At 43.3% G+C, this 17,933-nt stretch overlaps 1 protein-coding gene across 6 annotated transcripts in view; it reads right to left on the bottom strand.

The window, feature by feature from the left end:
- MAPK15 (mitogen-activated protein kinase 15) overlaps nucleotides 1–17,933 on the bottom strand; it is a 71,584-nt gene that overhangs the window by 27,037 nt on the left and 26,614 nt on the right. For 5 of the 6 annotated variants that reach the window (XM_084619159.1, XM_084619160.1, XM_084619156.1 and 2 more), the window contains exons 4-8: nucleotides 17,685–17,775; nucleotides 16,936–17,066; nucleotides 16,475–16,638; nucleotides 15,078–15,217; nucleotides 13,073–13,130 (exon numbers count right to left, since the gene is read on the bottom strand). In XM_084619159.1, the coding sequence (XP_084475285.1) occupies nucleotides 13,073–13,130; nucleotides 15,078–15,217; nucleotides 16,475–16,638; nucleotides 16,936–17,066; nucleotides 17,685–17,775 (584 nt within the window). The remainder of the gene's footprint in view (nucleotides 1–13,072; nucleotides 13,131–15,077; nucleotides 15,218–16,474; nucleotides 16,639–16,935; nucleotides 17,067–17,684; nucleotides 17,776–17,933) is intronic. The other variant, XM_084619157.1, reaches the window with a different exon arrangement.

Genomic DNA, 17,933 nt, shown 5'->3' with positions numbered 1-17,933 from the left:
TAAACCTTTAGATTCTAAAAGATTGGCAACAGCATGATTTGTGGGTAAGCTCCGACTTGTATATTGACCTGGGTCTGGGGCTTGGTCCTTTGGGATCAGGAGAACCTTTTTTTCCTTTCACTGGGGTATTACTTTTCATAACCATTCATCCCCATAACAAGTGGCACTGGTGTGATACTAGGAAACTGGACTGTCTAAGGGCATTGCTTGTATGACTTATGGTTACCCAGTGGGGTAAAACCAAAGTCCTCCCTGTCTGGCTGATTTGGCGTGCCTTAGAAGTGGAAAAACCCCAGCCTTAGGCTGTAACTGCCCTGCTCCAAGCAATTTGTCCTGAATTGATACTCTCAGAAGAGTCCCACCAAAGGCAGCATCGTTACAGTAACCAAACACTTAACTGACACTGGACTTTGGGAGACACCAATCCACATCTGGGCTTTCCTGGGAACGTTCAAACTAACATGTAAACAATGGCATTGGACTGCAAAAAGCTGAATCATTCATGGACATGTGACTTGCCCAGGTGGCTACAAACTCCATCCCGTTGCTGTGACTTTGCACAGAAGAACAAAGGGGTTTCCGCCCACAAGAGAGAGACTATAAAAGGCTCTGGAAGCCTCTCCATTTTGTCTTCAGCTGGCTAAAGAGATGGCCTCTCCACCCCCAAGAGATGCCTGAAAGAAACTGGAACAAAGGACAGTAACTACAGGGAGAGTGAGTGATTGCTGGACCCGGACTAGGAAGGAGTCCGGTCTGTGAAAGAAGCTTATGGAACATCCCTGGGGGTGAGATTTCATCTGTAATCAGTTTCTTAATGCACTAGATTTAGACTTGCGTGTTTTGTTTTATTTTTCTTGGTAACTTATTTTGTTCTGTCTGTTATTACTTGGAACCACTTAAATCCTACCTTCTATATTTAATAAAATCACTTTTGCTTATTAATTGACCCAGAGTAAGTAATTAATACCTGGGGGAGCAAACAGCTGTGCATATCTCTCTAACAATGTTAGAGAGGGGTGGACAATTTATGAGTTTACCCTGTATAAGCTTTATACAGAGTAAAACAGATTTATTTGGGGTTTGGATTCCATTGGGAGCTGGGTGTCTGGTTGCTAGAGACAGGAGTTAAGTCTTCGGTGTTTTCAGTTAAGTCTGCAGCTTTGGGGCGCATGGTTCAGACCCTGTGTCTGTGTTAGAGCAGACTGGCGTGTCTGGCTCGACAAGGCAGGGTTCTTGAGGCCCAAACTGGCAGAGAAAATGGGCTCAGAGGTAGTCTCAACACATCAGGTAACAGTCCCAAGGGGGTTTCTGTGATCGAACCCATCACATATACAGCAAAAGGGAAAGGAAATAAGGAAAATTCTTTAAATAAAAGTCTTACTTAAGTCTTTAACTCCCCCCCCCCCACCTCTTTTCCCATGTGTTCAACAAGATGTTAAAATGTTTTCAATGGTGGCTGTTACAACTAGAGTAAACCAGCAATAACTTGACACAAACCACAAAACATGCTTAATGTTTCATCACTAAGCAAGGATTTTATTAACAGCTTATCCCTTGTTGGGCCCCAAGTACCCCCTGTGGCAGTGCACCCCATTTTTATCATAATAATATCACTATGAAGATGACATAATTATGTCATTGGAAAAGTAATGATTTGCAGAACATGGTTATCCTATTTGTATGCATATATCATTTTTTATCTGAAGTTATGAATATTTACTATGTATCTGTATTTCAAATGTAGTTACACCTGGGTAATGCCCACTAGACAAGATGCTTTTAGTCAAGATCGTGGGTGGGGAAGGGCCTATTCAGGGCAATTGGCCATTAAGAAAAAGCAATAGGTCTTAGGAGAAGTTTATCGCCCACCTGGTGAGGAGCCTTCCTGGGAACACTCCAAACAGCCTGTGAGTAATAGCTACCATGACTCTACAAGGACACATGGTCAGACCACATGATGCTGGACTCTATCTTGAGATGTCAGTATTTTTCCACAGACTGGTCTGGGAACCAAGCTTTGAAACAAAGGGTTCTCACCATATGCAAAAGCTCTATAAAGCAGGGAGTGACTGTGACGTTGCACTCCATATGTTTATGGAAATATACTTATGAGTGTAAATATAATGTAACTTGAATATACTTTATGCAAAAGGTATCATTACAAAGCTTATAATCTATTGAGTAAAAAGAAAAGGAGTACTTGTGGCACCTTAGAGACTAACCAATTTATCTGAGCATGAGCTTTCGTGAGCTACAGCTCACTTCATCGGATGCATACCGTGGAAACTGCAGCAGACTTTATATACACACAGAATATGAAACAATACCTCCTCCCACCCCACTGTCCTGCTGGTAATAGCTTATCTAAAGTGATCATCAGGTGGGCCATTTCCAGCACAAATCCAGGTTTTCTCACCCTCCACCCCCCCACACACAAATTCACTCTCCTGCTGGTAATAGCCCATCCAAAGTGACAACTCTCTACACAATGTGCATGATAATCAAGTTGGGCCATTTCCTGTCCCTTTTTTTTTTTTCCCAGGGACACACACACACACACAAACTCACTCTCCTGCTGTGTGTGTGTGTGTGTGTCCCTGGAAAAAAAAGGGGGGGGGGTGAGAAAGCCTGGATTTGTGCTGGACATGGCCCACCTTGATTACCATGCACATTGTAGGGAGAGTGGTCACTTTGGATGAGCTATTACCAGCAGGAGAGTGAGTTTGTGTGTGTGTTTTTTGGAGGGGGGTGAGGGGGTGAGAGAACCTGGATTTGTGCAGGAAATGGCCCAACTTGATTATCATGCACATTGTGTAGAGAGTTGTCACTTTGGATGGGCTACTACCAGCAGGAGAGTGAATTTGTGTGTGTGTGGGGGTGGAGGGTGAGAAAACCTGGATTTGTGCTGGAAATGGCCCAACTTGATGATCACTTTAGATAAGCTATTACCAGCAGGACAGTGGGGTGGGAGGAGGTATTGTTTCATATTCTCTGTGTGTATATAAAGTCTGCTGAAGTTTCCACGGTATGCATCCGATGAAGTGAGCTGTAGCTCACGAAAGCTCATGCTCAAATAAATTGGTTAGTCTCTAAGGTGCCACAAGTACTCCTTTTCTTTTTGCGAATACAGACTAACACGGCTGTTACTCTGAAATCTACTGAGTGTGTTCATCCTATTTGTATGAATGTATCATTCTTGTATCTGAAGCTAGAAATATAAAGTATTACTCTGAAGTTCTATTTTAATTATGCAAAGAGTGGGCCATTAATGATGCCTTGGAATCTTGATGGCTCCCACTAACTAGGACAATTGGTTGTAAATGGCTCTCTTTACTTGTAAGCCTTCCTGTATATGTGGGTGCCAGCCAGTGAGTAATGAAGTCTCACAGTACATGTGAGCATGACACATGATCCTGGAATCCATCTTAAACCTGGTGCTTTTCCATTTAGAAGGAAGGCTGGGAACCCAGAGAGAAAGGATTCCCGCCTTGTGCCAAACATATAATGGGGGGGAGGGGGGAAGAACAAAACAAAAGGGGTTGCTGGCCATGAGAAATCCCCAAGTTACCACCTGAGTTGGAACTAACAAGAACTGTACTGGGGAAAGGATTGGACCCACTCTAGGAAGAAGTCTAGTCTGTGAAAAAAGCTTATTGGAACATCTCTGAGGGTGAGATTTACCTGTAAGCAGTTTCTTAAATGTATTAGGCTTAGACTTGCGTGTTTTGTTTTATTTTGCTTGGTAACTTACTTTGTTTGGTCTGTTATTACTTGAAACAACTTAAATCCTACTTTTTATACTTAATAAAATCACTTGTTTATTAATTAACCCAAAGTGATTAATACCTGGGGGAGCAAACAGCTGTACATCTCTCTTTCTATCAGTGTTATAGAGGGCGGACAATTAATGAGTTTACCCTGTATAAGCTTTATACAGAGTAAAAAGGATTTATTTGGGTTTGGATCCCATTGGGAGCTGGGTGCTGGAGATAGGTGACTTGCTGAACAGTTTTTGGTTAAAATGTGCAGCTTTAGGGACATGGATCAGACCTAGGTCTGTGTTGTAGCAAACTAGTATGTCTGGCTCAACAAGGCAGGGGTCTGGAGGCCCAAGCTGGCAGTGGAAAACGGGCTCAGAGGTAATTTCAGCACATCAGGTGACAGTCCCGGGGAGGTGGGAGGGGGTGTCTCTGTGGCTGAACCCATCAGTGACATCATCTCATGTTCTTCACTCCCCACACAAAAGACTACTCCTGAAACCAGGGAGCTTTGTGAACAAGGGCTGCTAACAGGGAGTTTCGAGAGGGGAGTAGGAAGGGGGCAAGGTACATTTGCCATTCTTAAAACCTTTACACTAAGCTATAATCAAAACTTCTTGATTTAAACAAACCCTATCATTAAGCTCGGTAAGTGTAGGAGAAAATGCAGGCAGAAGCCCAGCAGCAGAGTAAGGCCTATCCTGTTTATTGCACTCAGTATAGCATGTATGATTACCTGCCCTGTGGGTGAGTAGCATACGTTTGCATTCGGTGCAAGGAGCTCCTGCCCGTCAGAGACCGTTTACAGGCTTTGGAGGCTAGGATGGCGGAGCTGGAGGAGCTAAGGGAGGCAGAGAGGTATGTTGATGAGGCTTTCCAGGACACTGTAGATTTGTCCCACCTCCGATCAGACAGCCCCTATGCTGTTAAGGAGGATGAAAGGCCCAGAGGAGAGCAGGCAACAGGAACAGAAGGAAACCTTGCCATAGTTGGGACCCTCCTTCCAGATGATGTTGGGGTACCTCTCGCACTGAGGTTACCTCTCGGGGGGAAGGAACTCCACTCATTAGGAAAAGGCAGGTGTTAATAATGGGAGATTCGATCATTAGAAACAGATAGCTGGGTTTGTGATGACCAGGAGAACCTTATGGTGACTTGCCAGCCTGGTGTGAAGGTTATGGATCTCTCAAGGCATATAGATAGACTTATGTCTAGTGCTGGGGAGGAGCTGGTGGTCGTGGTACATGACATAGAATCATAGAATATCAGGGTTGGAAGGGACCGCAGGAGGTCATCTAGTCCAACCCCCTGCTCAAAGCAGGACCAATCCCCATCTAAATCATCCCAGCCAGGGCTTTGTCAAGCCTGACCTTAAAAATATCTAAGGAAGGAGATTCCACCACCTCCCAAGGTAACGCATTTCAGTGTTTCACCACCCTCCTAGTGAAAAAGTTTTTCCTAATATCCAACCTAAACCTCCCCCACTGCAACTTGAGACCATTACTCCTTGTTCTGTCATCAGCTACCACTGAGAACAGTCTAGAGCCATCCTCTTTGGAACCCCCTTTCAGGTAGTTGAAAGCAGCTATCAAATCCCCCCTCATTCTTCTCTTCTGCAGACTAAACAATCCCAGTTCCCTCAGCCTCTCCTCATAACTCATGTGTTCCAGTCCCCTAATCATTTTTGTTGCACTCCGCTGGATGTTTTCCAATTCTTCCACATCCTTCATGTAGTGTGGGACCCAAAACTGGACACAGTACTCCAGATGAGGCCTCACCAATGTCAAATAGAGGGGAACAATCACGTCCCTCGATCTGCTGGCAATGCCCCTACCTATACATGCCAAGAAGGCCAATGGCATTTTGGGAACAAGGGCACACGGTTGACTGATATCCAGCTTCTCGACCACTGTAACCCCTAGGTCCTTTTCTGCAGAACTGCTGCCGAGCCATTTGGTCCCTAGTCTGTAGCGGTGCTTGCGATTCTTCTGTCCTAAGTGCAGGACTCTTTACTTGTCCTTGTTGAACCTCATCAGATTTCTTTTGGCCCAGTCCTCTAATTTGTCTAGGGCCCTCTGTACTCTATCCCTACCCTCCAGCATAGGGAAGGGTAGGAGAGACATCCTGGAGGCCAAATTTAGGCTGCTAGGAAAGAGACTGAAATCCAGGAGCTCTATAATGGCATTCTTAGAAATGCTACCAGTTCCACGTACAGGGCCAGGTAGGCAGGCAGAGCTTCGGAGTCTCTATGCATGGATGAGACGATGGTGTAGACAGGAAAAGTTTAGATTTATTAGGAACTGGGGAAACTTTTGGAATGGGGGAGCCTATACAGGAAGGATGGGCTCCACCTAAACCAAAGTGGATCCAGACTGCTGGCACTTCACATTAAAAAAGTTGCAGAGCAGTTTTTAAACTAAGAGATGGGGGAAAGCTGATTGCTGCAGAGGAGCATGTGGATCGGACAGAGACTTCTCTTAGAGGAGAGTATATTGATAGAGATTCTCTAGGTTTTAGGAAGAAGGAGGGGGATGAAAGAGGACAAAGTATGGGCCAGATCAGACAAGAAACATTCACATAAAGAATCTGACACATCAGAAAAGGGCAGACAAACAGTGATAAGTTTTTTAAAGTGCTTGTACACAAATGCTAGAAGTCTAAATAATAAGATAGGTTAACACGAGGCACTCTAGTTCAAGGAGGATATTGATATAATAGGCATCACAGAAACCTGGTAGAGTGAGGACAATCAATCAATGGGACACAATCATTCCAGGGTACAAGATATATCAGAAGGACAGAACAGGTCATGCTTGGGGCAGAAAAGTGGCACTATATGTGAAAGAAAATGTAGACTCAAGTGAAATAAAAATCTTAAATGAATCCACAAGTTCTATAGAATCTCTATGGATAGTAATTCCATGCTCTAATAGATCCCTACTGTTCTATTCTTAAGGACCACCTGACCAGGACAGTGAAAGTGACGATGAAATGCTAAGGGAGATTAGAGAGGTTATCAAAATAAAGAACTCAATAATAGTGGGGGATTTCAATTATCCCCATAGTGACTGGGTACATGTCACCTCAGGACAAAATGCAGAGATAAAATTTCTCGATACTTTAAATGACTGCTTCTTGGAGCAGCTGGTACAGGAACCCACAAGGGGAGAGGCAACTCTCGATCTAGTCCTGAGTGGGGCGCAGAATCTGGTCAAAGAGGTAACTATAACAGGACCGCTTGGAAATAGTGACCATAATATAACAACATTTAACATTCCTGTGGTGGGAAGAACACTTCAACAGCCCAACACTGTGGCATTTAATTTCAGAAAGAGGAACTATGTAGAAGTGAGGAGGTTAGTTAAACAGAAATTAAAAGGTACAGTGACTAGAGTGAAATCCCTGCAAGCTGCATGGACACTTTTCAAAGACACCATAATAGAGGCTTAACTTAAATGTATACCCCAAATTAAAAAACACAGTAAATGAATTAAAAAAGAGCCACCGTGGCTTAACAACCATGTAAAAGAAGCAGTGAGAGATTAAAAGGCATCTTTTAAAAGTGGAAGTCAAATCCTAGTGAAGTAAATAGAAAGGAGCATAAACACTGCCAAATTAAATGTAAAAATGTAATAAGAAAAGCCAAAAAGGAGTTTGAAGAACAGCTAGCCAAAAATTCAGAAGGTAATAACAAAATGTTTTTAAGTACACCAGAAGCAGGAAGCCTGCTAACCAACCAGTAGGGCCCCTAGACGATCGAGATACAAAAGGAGCACTTAAAGACAATAAAGTCATTGAGGAGAAACTAAATTAATTCTTTGCTTCAGTCTTCACGGCTGAGGATGTTAGGTAGATTCCCAAACCTGAGTCATCCTTTGTCGGTGACAGATCTGAGGAATTCTCACAGATTGAAGTGCCATTAGAGGAGGTTTTGGAATTAATTGAGAAACTTAACAGTAACAAGTCACCAGGACCAGATGGCATTCACCCAAGAGTTCTGAAAGAACTCAAATGTGAAATTTCAGAACTATTAACTATGGTTTGTATCCTGTCCTTTAAATCAGCTACTGTACCCAATGACTGGAAGATAGCTAATGTAATGCCAATATTTTAAGAGGGCTCTAGAGGTGATCCTGGCAATTACAGACCAGTAAGTCTAATGTCAGTACCGGGCAAATCAGTTGAAACAATAGTAAAGAATAAAATGGTCAGACACATAGAAGAACATAAATTGTTGCGCAAAAGTCAACATGGTTTCTGTAAAGGGAGATCATGTCTTACTAATCTATTACAGTTCTTTGAGGGAGTCAACAAACATATGGACAAGGGGATCCTGTGGACATAGTGTACTTAGATTTCCAGAAAGCCTTTGACAAGGTCCCTCACCAAAGGCTCTTGGGATAAGAGGGAAGATCCTTTCATGGATTGAGAACTGGTTAAAAGACAGGGAACAAAGGGTAGGAATAAATGGTAAATTTTCAGAATGGAGAGGGGTAACTAGTGGTGGTTCCCCAAGGGTCAGTCCTAGGACCAATCCTATTCAACTTATTCATAAATGATCTGGAGAAGGGGTAAAAAGTGAGGTGGAAAAGTTTGCAGATGATACTAAACTGCTCAAGATAGTTACGACCAAAGCAGACTGTGAAGAACTTCAAAAAGATCTCACAAAACTAAGTGATTGGGCAAACAAAATGGCAAATGAAATTTAATGTGGATAAATGTAGAGTAATGCACATTGGAAAAAACCACCCCAATTATACATACAATATGATGGGGGCTAATTTAGCTACAACTAATCAGGAGAAAGATCTTGGAGTCATCGTGGATAGTTCTCTGAAGACATCCATGCAGTGTGCAGTGGCAGTCAAAAAAGCAAATGGGATGTTAGGAATCATTAAAAAAGGGTTAGAGAATAAGACGGAGAATATCTTATTGCCCTTATATAAATCCATGGTACGCCTACATCTTGAATACTGCATACAGATGTGGTCCCCTCATCTCAAAAGAGATATACTGGCATTAGAAAAGTTTCAGAAAAGGGCAACTAAAATGATTAGGGGTTTGGAACAGGTCCCATATGAGGAGAGATTAAAGAGGCTAGAACTTTTCAGCTTGGAAAAGAGAAGACTAAGGGGGGGATATAATAGAGGTCTATAAAATCATGAGTGGTGTGGAGAAAGTGAATAAGGGAAAATTATTTACTTGTTCCCATAATATAAGAACTAGGGGCCACCAAGTGAAATTAATGGGTAGCAGGTTTAAAACAAATAAAAGGAAGTTCTTCTTCACTCAGCGCACAGTCAACCTATGGAACTCCTTGCCTGAGGAGGTTGTGACGGCGAGGACTATAATAGGGTTTAAAAGAGAGCCTCCATGAATTTATCCAGTTAAGTCCATTAATGGCTATTAGCCAGGATGGGTAAGGAATGGTGTCCCTAGCCTCTGTTTGTCAGAGGGTGGAGATGGATGGCAGGAGAGAGATCACTTGATCATTACCTGTTAGGTTCACTCCCTCTGGGGCACCTGGCATTGGCCACTGTCGGTAGACAGGATACTTGGCTGGATGGACCTTTGGTCTGACCCAGTATGGCTGTTCTTATGTTTCTTATGTTCTTAAGCACCTGAGGAACAAAGACTGAACTGGGGGAAGTGCTGGATCCAGGCTAAAGGGATTTCTAGCCTGTGAATGAGACACCTGCGGATTCCAAGCTGTAAAGTAAGTGCAGCTTGCCCCTTAAGAATCTACAGCCTGCTTGAATCATCTCTTAGGGTGAGAATCTGCTATTCATAGCCAGTCTATTTAGTATATTAAGCTTAGTTTCTGTTTATTTGCTAAGTAATCTGCTTTGATCTGTTTACTATCACTTATAATCTACCTTGTGTTTATCTAATACACTTGTTTTTGTTTATCTAAACCAGGGGTGGGCAAACTACGGCCTGCAGGCCAGATCCAGCCCGTGGGATTGCACCCCGTGAAGCTGCAGGCCCTGCACCGCTCTCAGAAGTGGCTGGCACCACATCCCTGGGGGATGGAGGGGGGGGGGCGTGCCAGAGGCCTCCGTGCATTGCCCTTGCCTCCAGGCACCGCCCCCTGCAGCTCCCATTGGCTGGGAAGGGGGAACTGCGGCCAATGGGAGCTTTGGGGGAGGTATCTGGAGGCGTGGCAAGGGCAGCGCATGGAGCCCTGTGTCGTCGCTCCCGCAGGGGCTGCACAGGGACGTGGTTCCGTCTGGTTCCCGGAGCGGTGCGGAGCCAGGGCAGGCATGGAGCCTGCCCTGTCCCCGGTGTGCAACACTGCCACCCCGGAGCTGCTTTAGGTAAGTGGTGCTGGGCCGGAGTCTGAACCCCTCCTGCACCCCACCCCCCAAACTCCCTGCCCTAAGCCCCCAGCACCCCTCCTGCACCCCAACCCCCCGCCGCACCCCAACCCTCTGCCCTGAGCCCCCAGCTGCACCCCAACTCCCTGCCATACTCCACACCCTTCCTGCACCCCAACCCCCTTCCCTGAGCCCCCTTATACACCCTGCACCTCTCCTCTCCCCCAATCTCTGGCCCTGAGTCCATTCCTGCACATCGCACTCCCTCCCACACCCCAACCCCCTGCCCCACATACAATTTCCCCACCCAGATGCGGCCCTCAGCCCAAAAAGTTTTCCCACCCCTGATCTAAACCAGTGAGTTGGAGTGACGTGTATGGGAATCTTAGTTCAAGGGGCAAAGGCTGTTGCATATTCCTCTCCACGTTGGGGGAAGGGGTGAATTTTATGAGCTTATGCTGTACAGTTCCCTGTGCAGCACAAGACGGTATAATTTTGGGTTTATACTCCAGTGTGGGGGGGAGGAGGGGGGTAGAGAAGAAGGAGATGAGTCTGGAAAGCTGGGAAATTGGCTGCTGTCTGCTGCATGTATTTGAGTAGCTTCCGTGAAGCTGCTCTCTCAGGTAGCTCAGTTTGGGTGTGTGGTGCCACCTGCTGTCGTGTTGGGTGATAACACGGCCTGGGTTAGGCTGGCTGTGTCCCCAACCAGGGTGAGTAGGGCCAACCCAACTGAGTGATTAGAGGGGCCCCGCAGTGCCCACAACTCCGAGACTGCACCCCGGGGTGACAACCAATCACACCCCATTATTATCCATCAGCACTTGTTGTGTTAAGGAGGTTCTGAAGCTTCAACCCCCACCCAAAGAATCAGTCAGAAAGGGCAAGGACAGACCTAAAAAGTTGCAATTCTCCAACAACTAAAATTCAGAAAACTGACTCCAACGAGAAACTGCAGAATTGGAATTAATTTGCAAACTGGACACCACTAAATTAGGTTTGAATAAAGACTGGGAGTGGATGGGTCATTACACAAAGTAAAAACTATTTCCCCATGCTAATTTTTCCCCTACTGTTACTCACACCTTCTTGTCAACTGTTTGAAATCATAGAATCATAGAATATCAGGGTTGGAAGGGACCCCAGAAGGTCATCTAGTCCAACCCCCTGCTCGAAGCAGGACCAATTCCCAGTTAAATTGGGCCATCCTGATTATCACTACTAACATTTTTTTTCCTCCTGCTGATAATAGCCCACCTTAATTGATTAGTCTTGTTACAGTTGGAATGGCAACACCCATTTTTTCCATATATATCTTCCTACTGTATTTTCCACTGCATGCAACCGATGAAGTGGGTTTTAGCCCATGAAAGCTTATGCCCGAATAAATTTGTTAGTCTCTAAGGTGCCACAAGTACTCCTAGTTTTTTTTCCTCCCATTAAGGTATCGCAAAGGGCTGTGAACAGAAGGGGAAAAGCCTAAAGACCAAGGAAGGGATACTTGTAGTCACTTGTTTTAGACTAAGTAACATATGATGGGCTGTTGGTACAAATACATAGTGTTGAGGAAAAGTGTTGAAACAAAAAGTTAAAGCTAAAATTACACTTTTGTCAGATAAAACTAAACAGTGTCACATTATAACAAAAACAAAAGTGTATCAACTCATCCTATAAAAAGTGTAGCCACCAAAATATTCTTAAATAAGAGGAAGCCATTTGCACCTCTCTCAAAAAAGGAGAAAGAGAAGGAAAATGGAATGTAAGTGTGAGGTTAAGATTAACAGGTTTGAATCCAGATACGGGACTAGCCAATATGTAGTTACAAAAAATATTCAGGGAAAGCACCAAGATGGAAGTTAAAAAGTTCTTCTGAGACATTGGTCAGCAGAAGCTGATGACTGACAATTCAATATTTTAGTGCGAGGCAGAATTACCCCCAGGTCAAAGAACATCTCTACCTAAAAGAGAATTGTTTAGGATATAAAAAGCTGTTCACCAGCTCCTGCAGAGAACTGAATCCAAAGTAGACTAGCCAGGCACGTAGTACCCAAAACTAGTCCATGGGAGAAGAACTGTGTCAAGGCAAACTAAAGAATTGTAAGATCCCATCTTACCCATCTGGAGATGTAACTACACCCAGACAGAAATTAAGCATTACTCCACACTAGTATTAAAAGCCTAAATGGAACAACATCTAAGATTGTATATGTTACATGATTTTTAGCCAGATTTAAGGTAGACTAAGTTATCTGAAAACCCCTGCAGTTTGAAGAAAAAACAATTTCTAATAAGTAACTTTAAAGTTTTAGCACCTTTCTTAAAACAAATACAATAATAATAAATGTTTGCCTAAGGTAAACCTGTTCCTGTAACTAAAATGAATGCAAGGTAAAACTCCCCATAATGTGCACTTTGGTTGGTTTTACAGTGCAATGTATGAGCTAACAGAAGTGCACTGTGGTGTTGTAATGTGACCTGCATTTTTATTGATTGTTTTTAATAAGTAGTAATAAAAGTGAAATTTTGCTTACTACAGGGGTGGAGTCCTGAATCCTCTGTCTTAAGCTATACAGAATTTTTAACGTGGGCTCTAAGAAAAATCAGGTTTCTAATAAAAATACATAAAGAAACTTTTCATAAATTTGAAATAAAAAAACAACAACATAGTAGAGAGAACCAGCTATCCTCGACTTCATAATCTCAAGAGTATAACCAGCACAAAGAATAAAAGGGAATGTTCTACTTTTGACAACATCACAACATAAAAGCCTGGAATTTGGGGCATGGAAAGTAAAAAGCTGTCAGGTCAACTTTAATATTGGTCCTGAATGATGAGCGGTCACTGGTTTTTGTTTCAGTTGTTTCTATCTAATGTCACTGCCTTGAGGATGAATAAGTGAGTCTGTAGACAGAGATCCCTGCCAGCTGGTTGCTGAGCTTATTCCCACATTATATCAATATCTGTTGGTTTCTGCTAGTGACACAACGTAAAAGGCTTACCTGGAACTTATGCGGTTAATAACAGAGGCTCTGTAGTCCGAATGGATAGCTAAAATATCTGCAACAGAAAACAGATTTCATGAACGCCATGGGCAGGATTTCAAGAGCCATGCAGTTTGTGACTCGAAACTTTGAATTTGAACCTAAGGAGTTTTTGGTAGAGAAGATTCAATAATATTTTACCCATCTCTAAGGTTTTCCAAGAGAGAATCTCAATTGCTTTACATACATTAAATGAACACAGCACCTTATGAGGTATTATAAGCAAGAGTCCCATTTAACAGATGGCAATTGAGAGACAGAGATTCCTGTACACCATAGCAGGTACTCTAGAGATAGTAAGTGGAAGAGCAGGGTTTATAATCCTGGAATTTCTGCATGCGGGAGAATATTTCTGATAGTAGAGGACTGTTTGTCTGATAGATTAAAGACATAATAAGATTGCAAATTGAAGCTAGATTAATTCAGATTAGAAATAAGACTAATTCAGACTGATTTTTAACAGCGGCTTGTCTATATGAACAGTTAGTGCATGGCTAGCTGGGGTGTAAGTCTATAGTGCCCGGCAGGCTACTGTGTTAACTCGCTGTATGGATCCAACTGCTTTGCACTAGAAGTGCCATAGTCCACTTTGATTTATTTCACTTTGAAACGGGAGTAGTTCAAAGTGCACCATGGAACTTTTAATGTGTTGTAGCAGGATCCACACAGCCAGTTAATACATGGCACACTATTGTGCTATAAATTTACTAATGTTCACATAGACAATCCCCAGTGAGTGTAATTAACCACTGGAACAATTTGCCAAAAGATGAGGTCAAGTCACCATCACTTGGAAATCTTTAAATCAAGACTGGATCTCTCTCTAGAAAACCATGCTCTAGCTCAACCATAACATATGGGCTTGATGCAAGAATTCTTGGGTGAAATTCTATAGCCTGTGTTATGCAAACAGTCAGCTTAGATGAGTGGTTCTCAACCAGCGGCCCAATCAGCACACAGCTGTGGCTCATGTGACATCCTCAGGGCCATACAGCTTGTGTGCGTGTGTCTGTGTGTGTGGAGAGAGAGAGTGTGCGAGTGCACGCGCGCGTGCATGGATGCAGCCCACAATGGTAATAAGTTGAGAACCACTGGCTTAGATGATCATAATAATTCATTCTGGCCTTAAAAAAAAAAAAAAAGCCATCTATGAATTTCAGGCTCCAAGTTTGTGTTCAGGTGACCAGGTCAGGAAGCCTGACTGACTTATTACATCAATCACCTTAATATGTGTTACTGTCATCAACCACCTCCATGCATGCTAGAAGCAGTATGTTATCTATGTCATCTGATCACGGTGACAAAATGGCCAATGTTGGTATTGTGGGTCCTGTGCTTTTCTTGGCGGGTACCTAGGACACCACTCTTTGCCCCTGCTCTTGAAGCGCCGAGGGCCCCGTTAGTGGCCCAGGAAGGTGGTAGAGGAGGGAAGTGTCTGGGTTTGTTCCTCACTCTGAGCCCCAGCCCCTCTCAATCCCTGCAGGCTTCTTACCTTCTTCCCCCTTGGGTAGGTTTACCCTCTATCCGAGACACTGGGGGAGGGAGTCTCCCTGCCGTGCTGGGGCAGGGTCTCCCTTCCTCTGGTCTTTCAATTCTCAGCAACACAACTCCAAACTCCAGTCCTCTCTCCTTCTTCACACCACCCTCTCTGCCTGAAGCAGGGCTTTTTTTATTAGGTTCCCGACAGGGCCTTAATTGACTACAGGTGCTCCAATTAACCTGTAGTAGCCTTCCCTAGTCTACAGGGAACCATGCTTTAATTACCCCAAGGCTTATATATGTCCCCTCTCCCACTGCTCCCTGGCCCTGCTGTATCACATCACTTAAGGTTTTATTTTCCATGCTGTTCCCAACATTCCACCACTCAGTCTTCTGAGTTCCTGGGAGAGAGCAAGAATGCCAATTATGAGTCATTCTCTTAGCAATTGGGCTGCTAATACTTCCCTTCATGGAAAAGTCTCACCTTCCTGGGATGGGGCAGGAATGACACTCAAGATCTGCTCTATCTGATTCACTGTGGATGTTCCAGGAAAAAGAGGTTTTCCAAGCAGCATCTCCCCCAGAATACAGCCAATACTCCACATGTCCACGCCCTTTGTGTAGCTACAAGAAAGAACAGACTTATCAGGACACGCCAATATGCTTTTGTAACGCTAACAATATGCTTCTGTAACCGTGAGACCCCCTTCTATTTCTGACCATCCTGCAAGGAAAAAACAAACATGTCTAATAGCCCCACAGGAGATGTGTTGATGGGTTGTTGCTATCAGGGAAGCCAAAGAAAATATGGAGATGGCAATCACCTGAGGGATTTCTTGTCAAGGCCTATTTGAAATAAGCAGTCAGAGGAAGTTCATTACTCAATTAAAGATGAAGATGGTAATTAGATAATAAAAATCTGGGGTACTCATATGACTAAAAATCAAGACACAAGCTGATTTCTGGGAACTGACATGGTGTGGTCAATGACGAAACCCCTTGGGATCTTAGACATCCAGAAATCAGTTAAAATTACTTAAGCAGAGTCAATGGGAAACAATGCAGAGAATGATATAAAAGTTTGTCAACATTCAAACTCTTTAACCCAATATATATGTTTAAATAATTAAACTACTAATAAAAAGTAAACCAAATATTAAAAGAACGAACCACTTGAAGAGTGGCTAAACAAATCTTTCCAGTCAAATATAATAGCCTTTTTAGGTTGTTGCTATAATTAAAAAAATAGTGGATAAAGGGAAATGCAGTGGATGTGATAGTATCAAATACTGTATTAAAATCTAAAACTATGTCTCATGAAATCTAACTGCAATAATTAATTCAAATTGGCAGGGATAGTCTTATCAGCTCCAGTGGCTTCTCCTTGACCAAGAGAATTGACAGAGCAGAGCCCCTCCACAGGGACTAGGGAAGCAGTTTTTCAAGTGGAGCAGCCAGGAGATAAGGAGAAAAGATTGCCATTGGGGAACACTTAAGGCCAGACTTGAAAAGAAAGGCTGAGGCATTTTCCAGATTTTGAAAAGATTAATTTGGTATATGTGAGGAAGAACTGGGTGAAAGTCAAGCGAATGGTGGGGGCTGAGTAGCAGATGAATGCAGGGCTGTCTGGTGTGCAAGAGACCAATGTAGAGAGAGGAGTTCAGGTGTGCATGGTTGTATGTGTAAAGAGAATTGGGGACAAGGGATTGCATGTGTTGGTGTTTGTGGTAAGGGTGGACTATAAGATTTTTACCTCAACTGTTAAGTTTTCTTGACAGTGTTTCAAGGGTGTATAATAAAACCAAAATTGGGTTCCCAAACCATCTCAAAATAGCCCATCTCAGAGACATCAGGCAGATTGTTTCCCAGTCTTTCAATTACCTATGAGAGGAAAGCAGGATCTCAGGGGCTCGGTACCAGCGTGTTGCCACATACTCTGTCAGTGCAGGGCTGCCTTGGTCCTCATGGATCTGACAAAGGGAGCGAGCCAGTCCAAAATCACAAAGCTTAACAAAGCAGTCCGCATCCAGCAGGATATTTGAGGGCTGTAGTTGAACACAAACATTCATAAGAATTTCTTTATTCTCTGTATAGGGCAGAAAGGGAGGAAATAAAAACCCATGTCAGGCTGCACTTCCCCCTGCCAGGGACAGAGTGCTTTTAGGGGCGTTAGGAGGAAACCGAAACAAAAGGTATACATGACTTACTAAAGGTCATGTGATACTATGGTCATTTTCTTTTCTCTTCACTCCCTTCACCCCCCTACATATATCATTTAACTCCAGTCTTGAATGGAGGACAAATCTTTCCATTTAGGTAAGGCCTAGTGAGTGCAAATGTACCTTCTGGTCTCTGTGAATGACATTCCCTGAGTGGATGAATTTGGTTGCCTTCAGGAGTTGGTAGAGGATGTAACACTTGTGGATGTCTTTCAGCAAATTCCCCTTCTTGATCACAGCATGTAAATCTGTCTCTAACATAGAACATTAGAGAATTATTGTTTGGGAGTGAAAGGAACCCAAAGCTAGGGCATCAAGTCTGTTCTCCAAACTCTAAGCTCTCTAGCTCATTTTTAAACAGAAGCTCAGCAAGACAGCCATTGAAAAAGTTGTATCTGCTATAGCCCTATTTCTTGAACTACTGCAGCTCTATTTCCTGAACTTCACTTAGGGCAGGGAAAAATACTTCACTGAAAGCAAAGACTAGACAGTAACTGAAAAATTACAATGGGACTTATTGTTCCACTCACATCCTACATTACATCCACCCATCTATAGTCACTCATTCATTTATCCTCTTAAATTGTTTTACTGTCCCACTCTCCTCATTACCCCAAAATTGCACCTAGACACCCATTCACTTTATCCCTCCCAATCTGCCTGCCATTGTCCCACTTCCAAATCAATTCCTATGCAATTGCTTCCCCACTAACTTCACCACATTCATTGGTTCACTTTTCCATCTAGCTCCACCAACATTCACATTTATCTCATTACATGAATCTTTCTATTTTGCTACTTTCAAGGCAGTGAATGAAATTCACTCTTTAGAGAGAAAGAATGTAAACAGCTGAAGCAGTGGTGGGTCTCACCCATAGATTCGAAAACCAGGTAAATATCCCTGTCATTCTGAGCTCGGATGACATTAAGCAGCTTGATGATATTTGGATGTTCTCCAAATTCCTGCAGGGAAATAAGACCCACTTGTCAGAGTCAAGTGACTGAACCTATTATACGAAAGATTACACTCCAAAATAAAGACCAGGAGGTTATTCCCTTCATTGTGTCTCTACTAAAATACAGACTTTTTTTAGGGAATAAATAAAAAGCCTACCTTGCTC

This window comes from Lepidochelys olivacea, assembly GCF_965140295.1.
Source record: "Lepidochelys olivacea isolate rLepOli2 genome assembly, chromosome: 2".
NCBI lineage: Eukaryota > Metazoa > Chordata > Testudines > Cheloniidae > Lepidochelys > Lepidochelys olivacea.
Note: the sequence above shows the minus strand (reverse complement) of the source record. Positions and strands in the feature narration are given on the sequence as shown.